Source organism: Polyodon spathula, chromosome 6, assembly GCF_017654505.1.
Source record: "Polyodon spathula isolate WHYD16114869_AA chromosome 6, ASM1765450v1, whole genome shotgun sequence".
Taxonomy (NCBI): domain Eukaryota; kingdom Metazoa; phylum Chordata; class Actinopteri; order Acipenseriformes; family Polyodontidae; genus Polyodon; species Polyodon spathula.
In genome coordinates this window covers 23,284,781-23,304,365 of record NC_054539.1, presented here as the reverse complement: position 1 = coordinate 23,304,365, position 19,585 = coordinate 23,284,781, and the positions used below count along the sequence as shown (strand labels likewise).

Below are 19,585 nucleotides of genomic sequence, written 5' to 3'. Positions count from 1 at the left end.
ATCTAGAAACTGAACAATTAAAAAATATTAAGAGTACATCATTCTTCTTTCAACTTCTTCTATAAAGATTTTAATAAGCAGGAAACAGTTGCCGCAAAACTCTTGGCTTCATTACTGAGCTCTTAATTCCATACCATGGGCATCACCTGATGGTTCATAGTGTCTTGCTAAATATTAAGCCAAATGGACCCATTTAAGCAGTGACAGGATGTTTCATGTAATTGAAAGTGTACTTTTTACAGCATTTATTCTAAAAGCACCAATGTCTCTTAACTTTTCTTTCGCATCCCAGCTGACTTATAGCTACAGCAAATGGACCTCTCTCTTTATACTATAATGTAATCCAGGATTTCTGTGTTACTTTGCCAGTTAATAGAGATAGATGTGACTACATGTTAACTTAAGTGTCACACAAGACTTCTTATAGGATTGATCTTGAAGAATAATTGTTATTGCATTTTGCTGTAATTAGTTTAACAGATGTTGTCCTTTTGTAATCCAGTTTACATGTGCAAGTACTGAGTAAGTATCTCAAGCGACTGTGGACAATCCCTTATGTGTCATTGGAAAATAAGGGGTGGAAATGAACAGGCTGTAAAATGTAAAAATGTAAGGTATTTTGTTTGTTATTAGTATTGGAACACTAACCAAAATTGCATTTTTACTTCCTGCTGTTTTAATTTAGTAAAACAGTTTAATTGCCTGGTATTGCCTTATTTTCTCAGCAGTTCTAATGTAGTCTAATGTAGCCTACAATGAAAATTAAGCTGCCTCAGTTTCAGAGACACATTAATGATTAAATGATTCAACAACTCCTCAACAATACATGATAATCAATGGACTGTAAGGGTTCATTACAAAGTACCAACAAAACCGAACATTTCCTTATAATAATACGTATCACAATACAATTACAGGTTACGTTTATAGATATGTGTGGAAAATAATATTTCCGACAATACAGTTTTTGTGGCAACAAGGTTTGTTTCACATGTATTCTATATAAATTATACACATTTAAATATTTTTTCACATTACAGCACAAATATATATATATATATATATATATAAGTCTGTTTTGTGTTTTGGAAGCCTGTGCGGCTGTCTCTGTGTTTTGTCAAATACATTTTTTGGTTCTGTTGTCTGAGTAACAATCCCAGCTTCCTGTTGCTGTTGTCTGTGCCTGTTTGACGTTGACAACGAGTGCACTTGGCAAACCTGAGCTGTCTTTGGGACTGATGCGTTCACAGTAGAACAAAAAACAGACCATAGCCATCGCAGATCCCCTGTGGAGCAGGCCACTTTTAAGATGGCTGGACCTAGGACTGCTGCGTTTCCACTACAAAAGAAATGCCAAAGCTGCCTCAAAACTGGCTTAAAAGTGGCTAGTGTAAATAGGGTATAACTTACCCAAAACCAAGGGTCAAATGAAGGAAGCATGGGAAAGAAATGCTGTACTGCACACGCAGTTTCCCATCTCCTTTTAAATTAACTTTTACATCCGACTTAAAACATAAACATCCAATGTAATGACATCAAAACTCTCTTTTAACCAACAGACACTGAGGATCGTTGTCTGCTGTATTCTCTTATTTATTTATTTTTTGGTTCAGGTAGTGTAGAAAGTCTTGCATGCCACTTGCTTCTTAAGTGTTATTTAATTTTTTCTTGAGGATTTCTCCAAAATATCCACTGGCACTGCAGCTTTTACATATATGCTCCCTTTTGTCATTTACCGTTTCCACAGCACATTATGTAACCTTTTGAATATTCATCAATAGATTTCCTCTTTCTCCCCATTTTCAATTGTATGTGTTTAACAAATAGCAGCAAACCACATGCTAACTGAAACAAGTACACGAGAAATATTCTTGCGTGCATTCTGTCTCACCAGGATGTGTTGAGAAGTGAAGTTCAAGATAAAAACAAGCGAAATTCCAATTTTAATTGGTTTTATAAAATAAATGTCGGCAACATGAACTTGGATTTCGGCAGTCATCAGTAAAAAATGGGGTTTTTTTGTACCGAAAACCGTAACCCTTATGTACATTACAAACTAAAATACATTTGCAAAGTGTTACAATAATGTCAAAATGTCTAAAAGTTCACAACAGGCACAGGTATTGTACAATATTGCCATAGTGTCACAACAGTGTGTCTCCAGCATAACCAATCCAGAAGGAATAACATTCCAAAAAGATTAAATAATTATATCTCTATGCCCATCCAGTCCCTTACCTCACTGAGAGACTGCCAGAGTCTAAAAGAATGTAGTACTAGAGGCGCAAAACAATTACATTCCAAAAGTAGACAAACCAAAATCTAAAACAAAATGGCCAAAATGATTTAATAGATTGATTAAAAAAAATATTCAGAGAAAACAGGTGCTTGGGACTGCAAACATAAGTCAAAAAGGAAGATAGAAAGACTAAGAGATAAGTAGAAATGAGCATTGCTAAGGGGGCTAAAACTAATTCCAAAAAGTTTTTCCAGTATTATAACAGCAAATGAACATTCAAGGAGGTAAAATGTATGGCAGAGTGGTTAAGTGGGTACAGGTGCAGGAGTGATGCAGTGCATGATGAAACAAACAAGGAGAGTTATAATCTAGTTGGAAAGGTATTTCTATTATTATATCCAGGTCTGGCAACCAAATAATAAGACCCTGACTTCCCTTGAACCCTGGGAAAGAAGGAAAGGGAGATTGTGTCTAACTAACCTGCTTGGTTTTTTTGAAGATGCAACATCGACAATGGATAATTGCAAAGCATATGACATGGTTTATTTAGATTTCCAGAAAGCTTTTGACAAAGTACCACATAAAAGATTAATTCTCAAACTGAGCGCAATAGGGATTCAAGGAAATGCATGCACATGGATTAGGGAGTGGTTGTGGAACATGTACAGAACAGAAAGTACTGATTAGAGGAGAATCCTCAAAGTGGAGCATGTTAACCAGTGGAGTACCACAGGGATCAATATTAGGTCCTCTGCTCTTCCTAATCTACATTAATGACTTAGATTCTGGTATAGTAAGCAAACTTGTTAAATTTGCAGACAACACAGAAATAGGAAGATTGGCACACACCATTGCAGCAGCAAAGATCATTCAAAATGATCTAGACAGCATCCATAACTGGGCAGACACATGGTAAATGACATTTAATAGATTTAATAGATGGCCCGAATGGCCTCCTGTCATTTGTAAACTTTCTTATGTTTTTTTTTTTTTTTTTTTTTTTATGAGTAAAGTTGCCTGTTAGTATCAACTGTGACTTTAAGGAAGACACCTGCTTTTGGACACATTTCACACAGGCCTCAGCATGTTTCAACTGTACTTGTATGTAAATTCACACAGCAGGAAAAACAAACTGTGGTATTCCGATTTTCGTGGTTTTTTAACCAGTGTTTATTTTTTTTATTTTATTTTTTTTAAATCAGATTGCTCGTTTGTTCATTTGGTGTCTTTTAACCTTTTGGCCAATGCTTTAACAGATTAAATATTAAATTAAATATTAAGCAGGTTTACCTAATACAGTGCTTAGCTAAAGAAAAGGAGCAACTATTAAGATCAATCTACATTTTAAAAATAGTACTTAAATATACAAAAAACACATGCATATTGCCAATACAACTGGAAGTTTTATTTCTCCATCAAAATATAATTAATAGTTAATGTTTGGAAAATATATAAGAAGAAACAGATCTTAAAATGTTTAAACCAATGTGTCAGTCAACCATTCATCCTAGTTTGCACAGCATGTAAAGCTCAAGTCCGGAAGAGGAGAGATTAAGGAATATAACCTGTGGTTAATATCTGACAATTCAGGGAACCCTGGTTGTGAAAGCAACCTTCCATTTTACATTACACTCACCACTAAAGATGCTTTCTGTGCTTTGGAAAAGAGATCTCAAGATTAAGTATCCTATTCTTTATGATAAATCTCAGGTCATCTTCCTTGAGTTTAAAGTTATCCTTAGAAGAGTAAGGTCTAATTACAATAACAGGCAATGCAACAATTTTCACGGCATGTCTAGTTTGCATGTAGCAGTTGTATTTTGCATTTAAGTGTAAAACTGTATGTAATCATGCATCTTGTTTTGATTTTGACAGACCAGCAGTATTCCTGGTCACCTTCTCAGCACTTCAATGAGGACAGATACTCTCCTGCACCAAGGAGCATGAAGGGTTTATCTGGCAGCCGAACTCAGCCACAGCTAAGTTCAGGACACACTTGTGGCTTAGCAGAATGTGAACATTCCCACGACCATATCCACCATGGGCAGGACTCGAGGCAATCGTATTTACTTAGCCCTACGGACAGCTGCCAAATGGACCACCGCTGCTCGCCTCGTAGCTCCATCCACTCAGATTGCATGATGATGCCTGTGACGGTGGGAGACCACATGTCAAGCAGCACCTTCCCAAGAATGCACTACAGCTCTCATTACGACACCAGGGATGACTGTGCCATGTCACATGCCAGCAGCAAGATCAACCGAATCCCAGCCAACCTCTTGGATCAGTTTGAAAAGCAGCTGCCACTGCACCGAGATGGCTTCCACACCCTGCAGTACCAGAGGACATCCACCACAGAGCAGCGCAGTGAAAGCCCTGGAAGAATACGGCACCTTGTTCACTCGGTCCAAAAACTGTTTACCAAGTCTCACTCTTTGGAGGGGTCTTCAAAAAGTAATATGAATGGAACTAAGGGAGACAGCAGAAGTGACAGCCACTATCACAGTCACCACTCGAAACACAGTAAAAGGAGTAAAAGTAAGGAGAGAAAGCCGGACTCCAAGCATAGATCAGGGATGGGCTGGTGGAGCTCTGATGACAACCTGGATAGTGACAGCACTTACAGAACACCAAGTGTCATGAGTAGGCATCACGTTGACCATATCAGTCACTGTTACCCAGAATCTATACAAGGCCACTTTGGGGACCTTACACTAAAGACTTCAAAAAGTAACAATGACGTTAAATGTTCCGCCTGTGAAGGGCTGGCCATGGCACCTGAAGGAAAGTTCATGAAAAGGAGCTCATGGTCAACTCTAACTGTGAGCCAAGCGAAAGAGGCTTATCGCAAGTCATCACTAAATCTGGAAAAGCCAATGATGCATCAGGATATTAAACCATCCCTGAGGCCATGCCATTACCTACAGGTAAGAAATTAGTTTGATAACATTGACCTTGATGGTTGTTGTTCCTCTGGAGAACAAAATTGGCGGTTATAGAGTCTGAGCCATATATCTAAATACTTTGCACAGCTTTTAATAGTTTGTCTACATTTCTTGCTTATTTGCTATATTTGATTGCTTGTTTAATGTGGTACAGTTGGAAACACTGGTGTTTTCAAAGCAGTACAGACTTGCTTTGCAAATATTACCACTGCCATTTAGAATTAGGGTTTAGTTCCAGGTATACTGTCAGAAATGAACGGTAAGCAGTTTTGTCAGATTGATTTTATCTTCTCATACTTCCAGAAATATCTAGGTTATTTTAAAATGTATTTCCTTGTCAAGTTAACATAGTTTTGTCCTCTACAGATTTCTATTTTTGAACAATCTGGCATTTGGATTACACTCCGAATCAATCCAAATTTAATCTGAATTTCTCCATAGGTGGTGGTGTTGTTTTTTTAACATAGTATTGGCACCCAACACTTAATATAAGATCATTCAAGAAAACATGTTAAATACAAGAATTTAGTGAACATTAATATGACAAAGACCAAGAAACACAATTTCTAGTCGTGTAACAAACAATCTTTATTAAAATTAAAAAAAAAAAAAAAACATAAAAGCACTAAGCAATTTCAAATATCTGGTCATGGCAAAAGTATTGACTTTAAGTCTGTTAAAAATGTAATCTAACTAATTTAAATAAAATATTGATTGGTTGAAAACCATTACAGATTAACTGTAGTAAGCTGCATTATAAATAGAATGGGACCAGACATTAATTAGTGGCTAATGTTCACAAAATGGTTGTATTTACATGTTTTCTTGAATGATCTTATATTGAGTGTAGGGTGCCAATACTTTAATCTGCAACTGAGCCTTTGGAAACTCTATTAATATAAGGTCATGTTTACATAGATATGGTAAGAGAGGTAACAGGAGAAGCCTGTCCTAAGAATAAAACAGGATAGTATTTCCATAAAGGAATGCCACAGTGGATGTCTCTGGGAGACTGGATTTTGCAGGTCACTTACAATAAACATTTTGTATCCAGCCGTGCATTCATATTTGGTTCAGTTACCTACTGACACACTTTCCAGAGTGCGCACAGTTATTTTTTTATAGTAACTCAATCACTGTAAAGCATACATGTATATATGATTGTGTTGACAACAACATGTATGGATGATTAACACTATTACATTATGTTTTACTATAGTAAACTATTATAAGGGGTATAGATTGACAGTAGATTCCCCCAAAAATAATGTCCAAATTTAACTACCTTCCCATCTTCAGAGTTGGCTTACCAAAATATCAGTAAAGCAACACAGTAGTGCTTCATGAGTAAGATATACAGTGGCTTGTGAAAGTATTGACCCCCCCTTGGCATTTTTCCTATTTTGTTGCCTTACAACCTGGAATTAAAATTGATTTTTATTTGGATTTCATGTAGTGGACATACACAAAATAGTCCAAATTGGTGAAGTGAAATGAAAAAAATAACTTGTTTAAAAAAATTCTAAAAAATAAATAACGGAAAAGTGGTGCGTGCATATGTATTCACCCCCTTTGCTATTAAGCCTCTAAATAAGATCTGGTGCAACCAATTACCTTCAGAAGTCACATAATTAGTTAAATAAAGTCCACCTGTGTGCAATCTAAGTGTCACATGATCTGTCACATGATCTCAGTATATATACACCTGTTCTGAAAGGCCCCAGAGTCTGCAACACCACTAAGCAAGGGGCACTATCAAGCAAGCGGCACCATGAAGACCAAGGAGCTCTCCAAACAGGTCAGGGACAAAGTTGTGGAGAAGTACAGATCAGGGTTGGGTTATAAAAAAATATCTGAAACTTTGAACATCCTACGGAGCACCATTAAAGCCATTATTAAAAAATGGAAAGAATATGGCACCACAACAAACCTGGCAAGAGGGGGCCGCCCACCAAAACTTTTTGATTTTTGGTTGGAGTATCTGTCCATAGGACCACTTTAAGTCGTACACTCCACAGAGCTGGGCTTTACGGAAGAGTGGCCAGAAAAAAGCCATTGCTTAAAGAAAAAAATAAGCAAACACGTTTGGTGTTCGCCAAAAGGCATGTGGGAGACTCCCCAAACATATGGAAGAAGGTAGTCTGGTCAGATGAGACTAAAATTTAGCTTTTTGGCCATCAAGGAAAACGCTATGTCTGGCACAAACCCAACACCTCTCATCACCCTGAGAACACCATCCCCACAGTGAAGCATGGTGGTGGCAGCATCATGCTGTGGGGATGTTTTTCATCGGCAGGGACTGGGAAACTGGTCAGAATTGAAGAAATGATGGATGGCGCTAAATACAGGGAAATTCTTGAGGGAAACCTGTTTCAGTCTTCCAGAGATTTGAGACTGGGATGGAGGCTCACCTTCCAGCAGGACAATGACCCTAAGCATACTGCTAAAGCAACACTCGAGTGGTTTAAGGGGAAACATTGAAATGTCTTGGATTGGCCTAGTCAAAGCCCAGACCTCAATCCAATTGAGAATCTGTGATATGACTTAAAGATTGCTGTACACCAGCGGAACCCATCCAACTTGAAGGAGCTGGAGCAGTTTTGCCTTGAAGAATGGGCAAAAATCCCAGTGGCTAGATGTGCCAAGCTTATAGATACATACCCCAAGAGACTTGCAACTGTAATTGCTGCAAAAGGTGGCTCTACAAAGTATTGACTTTGGGGGGGGGGGGATACTTATGCACGCTCAAGTTTTCTGTTTTTTTGTCTTATTTCTTGTTTGTTTCACAATAAAAAATATTTTGCATCTTCAAAGTGGTAGCCATGTTGTGTAAATCAAATGATCCAAACCCCCCAAAAATCCATTTTAATTCCAGGTTGTAAGGCAATAAAAATACATTAATTATTATTGACATTACTGCATTTTCAGGAAACCAGTTAAGGAACAATTATAAATATGTAGTGTTAAAAACAGAGAATGACATTGAATTGTTGTGATATTTTTAGGCAACATTATAAACCTTAGGATGCTGACGCATTCGCAAATGTTCATTCAAGGAAGATTAGCATTTTATAAAAGGCAGTTAAAATGTCTTCATAAAATTAACATAAGACTGGGAAACATGGAGAAGTTTTGCAGTTGTATACAAGGCAGAAAGCACAATGTAGTTTTATGAATAATTTACTAGACTAAACACAAATTACCTGTGAATCAAACCTGTGATTGTTGTGCATGATTAAAGATGGGTAATTGTGTTTAATCAATCATTCAATCATCCCTAATAATCCAGGGAAATAGACAGAGCTTTATCTTTACCCTCTTACCTCTCTTTCCCACTGGAGTGCTTAGGAGTGGAAAAAATATAAACAGCCCAATCCCATTCCCAGGAGCTATTCGGATCCCCAACAAAATGGGTGGTCTCAGTGTGATTGTTGAAGCAGTAGTGGGGTCATTCTCTCTTGCACCATATTATTCAGCACTAAAATATTGGGTGACACACTGATGACAGACCAGTATAATTATAAGTCAAATGTAAAGTAGTGTGAAAGTATAAAAATGTAAGTCAATTTTAATGGATTTAGTTAATTAAATTAATTAAATGTAGTCTTGCTACTTACCTAATGGGATGGATGAGCCTGCTTGTTGGACACAGTTCTTCAATATAGGTTCAATGTTAGAGATTGCTGAGATCTATATTTTGTTTTTATTGCTGCTACTGCTGAAAACCCAGATTCACAAAGATAGTGGTTAAAAATGGAAGCAGCACTTTCATTGCTGTGGCACTAGCAGTGAATATTCTATCTTCAATGATTGTCAAAAATTATCAATTGATTTTTGTTGAAAAGCATTCTTCAGTATGATAACAGACAAGTTCAATCACAAGGTTTATCTGCAACGTCTTTGTGATTTATATCTAAATGGTGCTTTAATTTGTTTGGCACCATACTTTCTGCTGTTAAAATAGAATAACAGATGACACGTGAAGAAATTTAATCTGGGTCATATTTTCATGATCTGCTCGATGACTTGGATGTTGATGCCTGAACTCCATCATCCTCTTGTTTCCTCTTCCACGTAACAAAGGCATCCATCTTAATAAAGTACTTGATAAAGCTATTCCGATTCACCGCACTAACAACATGTCTTTCTTTTAATGCTACGCCAGTAAATCTCAGATGTGTTGCAAAAGTGTCTTACTGTATATGGAAATGGCTGTGTTTCAAACTCATTGTTAATGATACTGCCCACTAACGCTTACAGTGGCTCTCAAAAGTATTCACCCTCCTTGGACTTTTCCACATTTTATTGTGTCACAACATGGAATCAAAATGGATTTAATTAGGAGTTTTTGCCACCGATCAACACAAAAAAAATCCATAATGTCAAAATGAAAAATAAAATCTACAAATTATACCAAATTAATTACAAATATAAAAGAGAAAATAATTGATTGCATAAGTATTTACCCCCTTTGCTATGACACACCTAAATAAGCTCTGCTGCAACCAATTGTCTTTAGAAGTCACATAATTAGTTGGAGTCCACCTGTGTGCAATTAAGGTGTTTCACATGATTTCAGGTTAAATACACCTGTCTCTGGGAGGTCCCGCAGTTGGTTAGTACATTTCCTAACAAAAACTACATCATGAAGATGAGGGAACATTCAAAGCAAATCTGGAATAAGGTTCTTCAAAAGCACCAATTAGGGGTAGGATATAAGAACATTTCCAAGGCATTGAATATCCCCTGGAGCACAGTAAAGTCCATTATTAAGAAATGGAGAGAATATGGCACAACTGTGTCTGTCTAGAACAGGCCGGCCTCAAAAACTGAGTATCCGGGTGAGAAGAGCACTAGTCAGGGAGGCCACCAAGAGGCCTATGGCAACTCTGAAGGAGTTACAACCTTCCACGGCTGAGCTGGGAGACACTGCATATGGCAACAATAGCCCGGGTGCTTCACAAAACTGGCCTTTATGGGATAATGGCAAAAAGAAAGCCATTGTTGAAATCCAATCTCGGCTAGAGTTTGCCAGAAGGCATGTGGGAGACTCCGAGACCAAGAGGAAGAAGATTCTATGATCTGATGAAACCAAAATAGAGCTTTTTGGTCTCAACACTAAGCGCTATGTTTGGCGCAATCCTAACACAGCACATTATCCTGAGAACACCATCCCTACTGTGAATCCAAAATGGATTCAGCAAAGTACAGAGAAATCGTGATGGAAAACCGGCTTAAGTGTGCAAGAGACCTGGGACTTGGGAGAAGATTCATCTTCCAGCAGGACAATGACCCCAAACATACAGCCAAAGCCACACTGGAGTGGCTTAAAAACAGAAAGGTCAATGTCCTGGAGTGGCCCAGTCAAAGCCCGGACCTCAATCCAATTGAGAATATGTGCAAAGAGTTGAAAATTGCTGTTCACCAAAGGTCCCCATCCAACTTGATGGCGCTTGAGCAATTTTGCAAAGAAGAATTGGCAAAAATTGCAGTGTCCAGATGTGCAAAACTGGTAGAGACTTATCCAAATAGACTTATGGCTGTAATTGCTGCCAAAGGTGCCTCTACCAAATATTAACTCAAGGGGGTGAATACTTATGCAATCAATTATTTTCTGTTTTGTATTTGTAATTAATTTAGAACAATTTGTAGATTTTATTTTTTACTTTGACATATGGACTTTTTGTGTTGATCAGTGGCAAAAACTCCTAATTAAATCAATTTTGATTCCATGTTGTAACATAATAAAATGTGGAAAAATCCAAGAGGCATGAATACTTTTGAGAGCCACTGTATTGGATGTATTTTCACATGCATTAGCAATGAGTTTGAACAACAACAACAAAAAACACAACCAATTCGATATACGGTTGCGACTCGGCTGAGATTTCAGTCAGGACAGTTGTGTTAAATAACCACCTTTATTATAATACAAAATCTCATAGGTCATAGACTTGTACTGTATATTTCCTGGCTGAAAAACTTGCAAGCTTTATATTATTGGTGACACACCCGGGTGTTTCGACACACACTTTGGGAAAGCAAGTTTGAGATAATTTAGCAAACGAAATGTGCATACTGTGTGTGTATCACACTGATCATGTTATTTCCATAATTCTGTTGAGACAGGTAATAAACATGGCATATTGGTTTATGCTGTCCAAATAGAAATGAATACACATGAAATCTACACAACCTACTCAACACTTTGAAGAGGCAATTATATTGTGAAATAACAGTTAATGAAAAAAAATAAAATAATGAAATGTCTTGGTTAGATAAGTATTCACTCCCCTAGGTCAGTACTTGGTAGAACCACCTTTGGCAGCAATTACAGCTGTGAGTCTTTTGGGGTAAGTCTCTACCAGGTTTGCACATCTGGATCATGCAATATTCACCCATTCTTCTTGGCAAAATTGTTCAGGCTCTGTCAAGTTGGATGGGGATCGTTGGTGGACAGCAATCTTCAAGTCTTTCCACAGATTCTCAATGGGATTCAAGTTCGATGGGATTGATTCGGCCACTCTAGGACATTCACTTTCTTGTTTTTAAGCCACTCCAGTGTCGCTTTGGATGTGTGCTTGGGGTCATTATCCTGCTGAAAGGTGAATCTCTGTCCCAGTCTTAGGTTTTTTGCAGACTGAAGCAGGTTTTCCTCAAGGATTTGCCTGTATTTAGCTCCATACATTTTGCCCTCTACCCTGACAAGCTTCCTAGTCCCTGCTGAAGAAAAGCATCCCCATAGTATGATGCTGCCACCACCATGCTTCATAGTAGGGATGGTGCTACCTGGGTGATGTGCTGTGTTGGTTTTGCACCAGACATAACGCTTTGCATTTAGGCCAAATAGTTCACTTTTTGTTTCATCGGACCACAGAATCTTTTGCCGCATCTTGTCTCCCACTTGACTTTTTGCAAATTCCAAGCAGGATTTTACATGAGCTTTTTTCAGAAATGGCTTTCTTCTTTCCACTCTTCCATATAGGCCAGATTTGTGGAGTACCTCAGCTATTGTTGACACATGGACAGTTTCTCCCATCTCAGCCATGGAACGCTGTAGGTCTTTCAGAGTTGTCATTGGCCTCTTGGTGGCTTCTCTGACCAATGCCCTTCTTATCCGGCTGCTCAGTTTGGGAGGACAGCCTGCTCTAAGCAGATTCTAGGTGGTGCTGTATACCTTCCACTTCTTAATGATTGACTTGACTGTGCTCCAAGGGATATTCAATGCCTTTGAAATCTTTTTATACCCCTCCCCTGATCTGTGCCTTTTCACAACTTTATCCCGGAGTTGTTTTGAAAGCTCCTTGGTCTTCATTCTTTGCTTTGAATGCACTACGCAAATATGGGACCTTACAAAGACATATGTATTTAGTCTGAAATCATGTGAACCACTTTTAATGCACACAGATGGACTCTATTTAACTTATTGTGTGAATTCTGAAGACAATTGGTTGCACCTGAGCTTATTCAGGAGTGTCATAGCAAAAGGGTTGAATACTTATCTAATGAAGACTTTTCAGGTTTTTATTTTTAATTGAATTGTCCCCTGTCCCCCCCATTTTTTTCACACATTGAAAGTGTTGAGTAGGTTGTGTAAATCAAAGGAAAGAAAAATCTCAATTAAATACATCGAGATTTCAGGTTGTAACACAGCTGTGAAAACATCCAAGGGGGGTGAATGCTTCCTATAGGCATTGGGTGTGTGTGTGTGTGTGTGTGTGTGTGTGTGTGTGTGTGTGTGTGTGTGTGTGTGTGTGACAAAGTAAATAAAATAAAAACAAAGTAAATAAAAATATATTGACAAAGTAAATAAAACTAAATAAAGCAAGCAAAACAAAACATTAGCCTAACTCCGTCAAGGAACGCTAACTAAACACTTAAGTTTCCCTAACTGAGGTTGGAACAGCTAGTCTGTTTCTCCAATAAAAACACAAGATAATGGTTACACACAGTAACAATATAATTTTGTCCTGTTTGGGACGCAGACAAACCCTGGCTCACCCTGCACAGGCTGATGTTGATTCTCACTCTAGGTGGCTTTAAACAGGTAGATGGTACAACTCTCCAGGTATAAACACTCGAAAAAATGTCTTCCACAGTTCACACACGCTTCTGTTCTCAAACTCCTAGTCTCCTTCAACTAGGCCCAGACAAAGAACCTCCTTTATAGGGCTCTTAATTAGATAATGAATGACCACTTATACAAGATGGTTTACACCTGAGTTATACATACAGACATTTAGAATTTTCCCACAACCTCTAACTGGTAATCGTGAATAATTTTTTTTTTTACAGAAAACCTCGACACAGTGCTCTATCATTCTCATTCTCTCTCTTTTATTCTGTCACACACCCTTTCCCTCAGGTCAAACCCCTTGGTTGGAGCACCAGACTCTGAAAAGCAGTGCAACCTAGAGAAACCACCCGCATTATAATTTTTACTGCTACTGCGATGTTCTATTTTAAATTTATATGGCTGTAAGGAAAGAAACCATTGGGTCACTCAGGAATTTTTCTTTATTTAGCTTCATCCATTTGAGGGGAGCGTGATCAGTAACCAGTGTAAACTGACCAAGTAAATAGCAAGGTTGTATATAAGGTTTCTACTGCCCACTTGACCGCTAATCATTGTTTTTCGTCAATGGCATATTTTCGTTCCCTGGGAAGCATTTTGCAGCTCAATAATAAAACTGTCTGTTCTTGACTCTTGAATACATCAGATAACACTGCCCGACACCTCCGCCTGAAGCATCCGTCTGTAATATAAAGCAATTTTTAAAGTCTGGCACAATTAGCACTGGGTTGGTACACAAAATGCTTCCGCCTCATCACATCACTTAACCATGTTTGGTCCCTTAGCCCTGGTTAACTCTGTAAGAGGCGCTGCAATTGTTGCAAAATTTGGGATAAACATTCTGTAGTAACCCACTATAACCAAGAAGGCACAGACCTGTTTCTTTATTAACGGGCCAAGGCCAATTCTTAATGGCCTCGACTTTGTTAATTTTAGGTTTAACCACACCATTTCCAACCACATATCCTAAATTTTTGGCTTCTGTCAGTCCAATATAGCATTTCTCCAGGTTTGCTTTTAAGCCTGCTTCCTTAAGACTATCCAACATCGTTTCTACCTTCCCCAAATATGTTTCCCAGTCCTCAGAAAAAATTACAATATCATCTAGATTTGCTGATGCAAACTTTATATGGGGTCTCAAGGTCCCCATGTAAAGTTTTTTTGAAAAGTAGCCAGGGCACCGTGTAGTCCGAATGGCATTACCATCTACTGATACAGTCCATTTGGGGTCACAAATGCTGTATTCTTCTTGGCACTATCTTCTTGGCTTCTTACTCCGACTACAAAAAACAAAACAAAACAGCACTTAATAAAACAAACAAAACACTCCGACCGTCGGTTACATTCTCAGCGCAAGGCGACATACTGACATAGATGCTTCCCCTTTATACCCACAAACTCCTCCCTGCAATTAGCCCGTCGCCATGGTTTCTCCAATAGAGGGCCGTCCTGCAGCTGATTGCAATGGAGTCTTTCCGGGTACGTGCAGCTACGCGCTCCTCCTAATGTGGTGTGTGTGTGTATATATATATATACACAGTGCCTTGCAAAAGTATTCAGACCCCTGACCAATTCTCTCATATTACTGAATTACAAATGGTACATTGAAATTTCGTTCTGTTCAATATTTTTTTTTTAAAACACTTAAACTCAAAATCAATTATTGTAAGGTGACATTGGTTTTATGTTGGGAAATATTTTTAAGAAAAATAAAAAACTGAAATATCTTGCTTGCACAAGTATCCAACCCCCACACATTAATATTTGGTAGAGCCACCTTTTGTTGCAATAACAGCTTTAAGTCTTTTGGGGTAAGTATGTACCAGCTTTGCACATAGTGTCGAGTGATTTTGGCCCATTCTTCTTGGCAGATTTGGTTGGTTGGTTGGACGACCCTTGTGGACCGCAATTTTCAAATAGTGCCACAGATTCTCAATGGGATTGAGATCAAGACTTTGACTGGGCCACTGTAGGACATTCACCTTTTTGTTCTTGAGCCACTCCAATGTTGCTTTGGCCTCCTCCTGCTGAAAGGTGAATTTCCTCCCAAGCTTCAGTTTTTTAGTGGACTGAAGCAGATTCTCTTGCAGTATTTTACTGTATTTTGCTCCATCCATTTTTCCTTCAATTGTAACAAGATGCCCAGTCCCTGCTGATGAGAAGCATCCCCACAGCATGATGCTGCCACCACCATACTTCACTGTAGGGATGGTGTGTCTTGAGGCATGGGCAGTGTTAGGTTTGCACCACACATAGCGCTTTGAGTTTTGGCCAGTCTTGGTCTCATCTGACCACAAAACCTTTTCCCACATCGCAGCTGGGTCACTCTCATGCTTTCTGGCAAACTCCAGACTTGCTTTCAGATGGTACTTTTTGAGTAACGGCTTCTTTCTTGCCACCCTCCCATACAGGCTAGTGTTATGCAGAGCTCTTGATATGGTTGACCGGTGTACCATTACTCCACTCCCAGCCACTGAACTCTGTAGCTCCTTCAAAGTGATTGTTGGCCTCTCTGTGGCTTCTCTCACAAGTTGTACCCTTTCCCTAATCTATGCATTTGTATTACTTTATCTCTAACTTCTGTAGAATGCTCTTTGTTCTTCATTTTCCATCAGATTCACAGCCTTACCAATGATCCTTCAACATTGGGGTTTTTATCCAGAAAATGTGACAGCAACTTTAGTGGTTCACAGGTGGAGGCCAATGGTAAGGTAATTGTGTCCTCGTTAGGGCAATTTCTTTCATCGGTGCAAACTGGGAACTTCCACAGCACAGGGGTTGAATACTTAAGCAAGCAAGATATTTCAGTTTTTTATTTTTCTTAAAAATATTTCCCAACATAAAACCAATGTCACCTTACAATAATTGATTCTGAGTTTCAGTGTTTAAAAAAAAAAATATCGAACAGAAAGAAATTTCAGTGTACCATTTGTAATTCAGTAATATGAAAGAATTGGTCCGGGGTCTGAATACTTTTGCAATGCACTGTATATATATATATATATATACAGTACTGTGCAAAAGTTTTAGGCAGGTGTGAAAAAATGTTGTAAAGTAAGAATGCTTTCAAAAATAGGCATGTTAATAGATTATATTTATCAATTAACAAAAAGCAAAGTGAGTGAACAGAAGAAAAATCTACATCAAATCAATATTTGGTGTGACCACCCTTTGCCTTCAAAACAGCATCAATTCTTCTAGGTACACTTGCACACAGTTTTTGAAGGAACTCGGCAGGTAGGTTGGCCCAAACATCTTGGAGAACTAACCACAGTTCTTCTGTGGATTTAGGCATCCTCAGTTGCTTCTCTCTCTTCATGTAATCCCAGCAGACTCGTTGAGATCAGGGCTTTGTGGGGACCATACCATCACTCCTTGTTCTTCTTTACACTGAAGATAGTTCTTATTGACTTTCACTGTATGTTTGGGGTAGTTGTCATGCTGCAGAATAAATTTGTGGCCAATAAGATGCTTCCCTGATGGTATTGCATGATGGAGAAGTATCTGCCTATACTTCTCAGCATTGAGGAGACCATTAATTCTGACCAAATCCCCAACTCCATTTGCAGAAATGCAGCCCCAAATTTGCAAGGAACCTCCACCATGCTTCACTGTTGCCTGCAGACACTCATTTGTGTACCGCTGTCCAGCCCTTCGGCGAACAAACTGCCTTCTGCTACAGCAAAATATTTCAAATTTTGACTCATCAGTCCAGAGCACCTGCTGCCATTTTTCTGCATCCCAGTTCCTGTGTTTTCGTGCATAGTTGAGTCGCTTGGCCTTGTTTCCACGTCGGAGGTATGGCTTTTTGGCCACAAGTCTTCCATGAAGGCCACTTCTAACCAGACTTCTCCGGACAGTAGATGGGTGTACCAGGGTCCCACTGTTTTCTGCCAATTCTGAGCTGATGGCATTGCTGGACATCTTCCGATTGTGAAAGGACCTAAGCATGATATGTCTTTCATCTGCTGCAGTAAGTTTCCTTGGCCGACCACTGCGTCTACGGTCCTCAGTGTTGCCCGTTTCTTTGTGCTTCTTCAAAAGAGCTTGGACAGCACATCTGGAAACCCCTGTCTGCCTTGAAATTTCTGCCTGGGAGAGACCTTGCTGATGCAGTATAACTACCTTGTGTCTTATTGCTGTGCTCAGTCTTGCCATGGTGTATGACTTTTGACAGTAAACTGTCTTCAGCAACCTCACCTTGTTAGCTGAGTTTGGCTGTTCCTCACCCAGTTTTATTCCTCCTACACAGCTGTTTCTGTTTCAGTTAATGATTGTGTTTCAACCTACATATTGAATTGATGATCATTAGCACCTGTTTAGTATAATTGTTTAATCATACACCTGACTATATGCCTACAAAATCCCTGACTTTGTGCAAGTGTACCTAGAAGAATTGATGCTGTTTTGAAGGCAAAGGGTGGTCACACCAAATATGGATTTGATTTAGATTTTTCTTCTGTTCACTCACTTTGCATTTAGTTAATTGATAAATATAATCTATTAACATGTCTATTTTTGAAAGCATTCTTACTTTACAGCATTTTTTCACACCTGCCTAAAACTTTTGCACAGTACTGTGTATATATATATATATATATATATATATATATATATATATATATATATATATATATATATAAGAGAGAGAGAGAGAGAGAGAGAGAGAGAGAGAGAGAGAAACAGTTAATATATGCCATGCAGTACATAAATTATAAACAGTATTTAATTGTATTGAAACATGAATTTACCTTTTTTAATTTCATATTAATCAATTATGTTTATTATACAAAGCATTAGAACATAAGAAATATTACAAACAAGAGGGTCGTTCAGCCCATCTTGCTCGTTTTATATATGTATTTGTCATATATAGACATTGCCGAAGCAGACTCGTGTAAATTAGTTGCTTGCAAAGGATGCTGGGGGTTGGGTTTTTGTGTGGAAACTGCAGTTATATGTTCATTATTAAATATTGTAAATATTTGATTAATGTTTTTGTGATAATTGTTCAAGGTATTGTTTATGTTTATGGTTAATTTAGGAGTATTTCTGTGATTTGTTATTAATCGGCGAAAATCACCCTGAGAGGTGTGGGCATTTGCAAGACTGGGGAGGTTTTTATATGTGTTAATGTTAGTGAGTGATGAGTCACTGTTGTTGGCAATCTTCTTACAACACCAGAGGTGTTATTTGGCAGAGAGCTGAGTTGCTTCCTTTATTAATCCATAAAGGTGATTTTAAGTACCCTGCTTGCCTACAATATTGTTTGTTTTTTATTATGTGGCATACACAAGTACATACAGTAAATTAAATGTCATATTTCAAATGTATACATAATGTATTTTTCTCATACTAATTTTATATTTCTCAGTATATTTATTTTATATTTTAAAAGCATTAACAATATATTTAACATATATACACATTTATATATTTCAAATACATAAAGTATATATTTACCATATATCTCATCTCTTGAAAAGAGGCCAATTTTGGTTTATTAAAAATGTATAAAATATCTTGATAATATACTTTTATTACATACTATTTAATTCAAGAATGATGTTGGGAAAATATAAGTATCATACATTTCTTATTATATATAAAAAATATATTTTTTTGTTCCACATGGGATCAACCCACAATACTCTGGATCACCTGTGTTACATTGCATTGGCTCTATTTTGTTAGAGCACTGAACAGCTATATGGCCATACTCATTGCATTTGTTACATTTATGATACTTATACCATTCTGTAACAGGTACCACACCAAAACCCCTCTTTCCCCCAGTTAGCCCAAATCCCTTCACGACCTCTGGCCGCTCGTCAACTAAATTTTTATAACAATCTCCGTGGTCAGTTGGACCCGAGTCAGCTTAGGTCTGAGGTGGCAGTGTAATTGCAGCATTATAGTTTTCCCACAAACTCTAGTGGAAATACCAGTAAATGCTGACTAACACTTTTTTTTTTTTTTGCAGAAAACGTGTACATAGCGCTCTACTCATTCTCAGGCCCGCATATGTATTTTATTATATATATTTGCCACCTTTTGATCTTTTTGTGGGTTGTCGTAGTATGTAGTGGGAGTCTGAAAGAAAAAATGACACCAAAGTTTGGTGCTTCTTTCATTTGTTTGGTGTACAAGGTAATCAAACATTCAATCTTCAGGTGTGAAAAAGTTATTGCCCCCCTAGTTAACTCAATCCAATTAAAGGGACAATTAGGGTCAGGTGTTTGAATACTTTGGTTAACAATCAGGCCTGATTTGCACCAGCCCAGCCCAATATAAATCTGACTAACTTTGGCCCTTACCATCAGATTG

At 38.1% G+C, this 19,585-nt stretch overlaps 1 protein-coding gene across 1 annotated transcript in view; it reads left to right on the top strand.

Annotated features, from left to right (window-relative positions):
• The first annotated feature begins 4,122 nt into the window (after positions 1–4,122).
• The window catches only part of LOC121316530 (disks large-associated protein 2-like), an 86,154-nt gene continuing 70,691 nt past the window's right edge, over positions 4,123–19,585 (top strand). Inside the window, exon 1 of the mRNA XM_041251562.1 lies at positions 4,123–5,166. Coding sequence (XP_041107496.1) covers positions 4,183–5,166 — 984 coding nt within the window. The 5' untranslated portion in view covers positions 4,123–4,182. The remainder of the gene's footprint in view (positions 5,167–19,585) is intronic.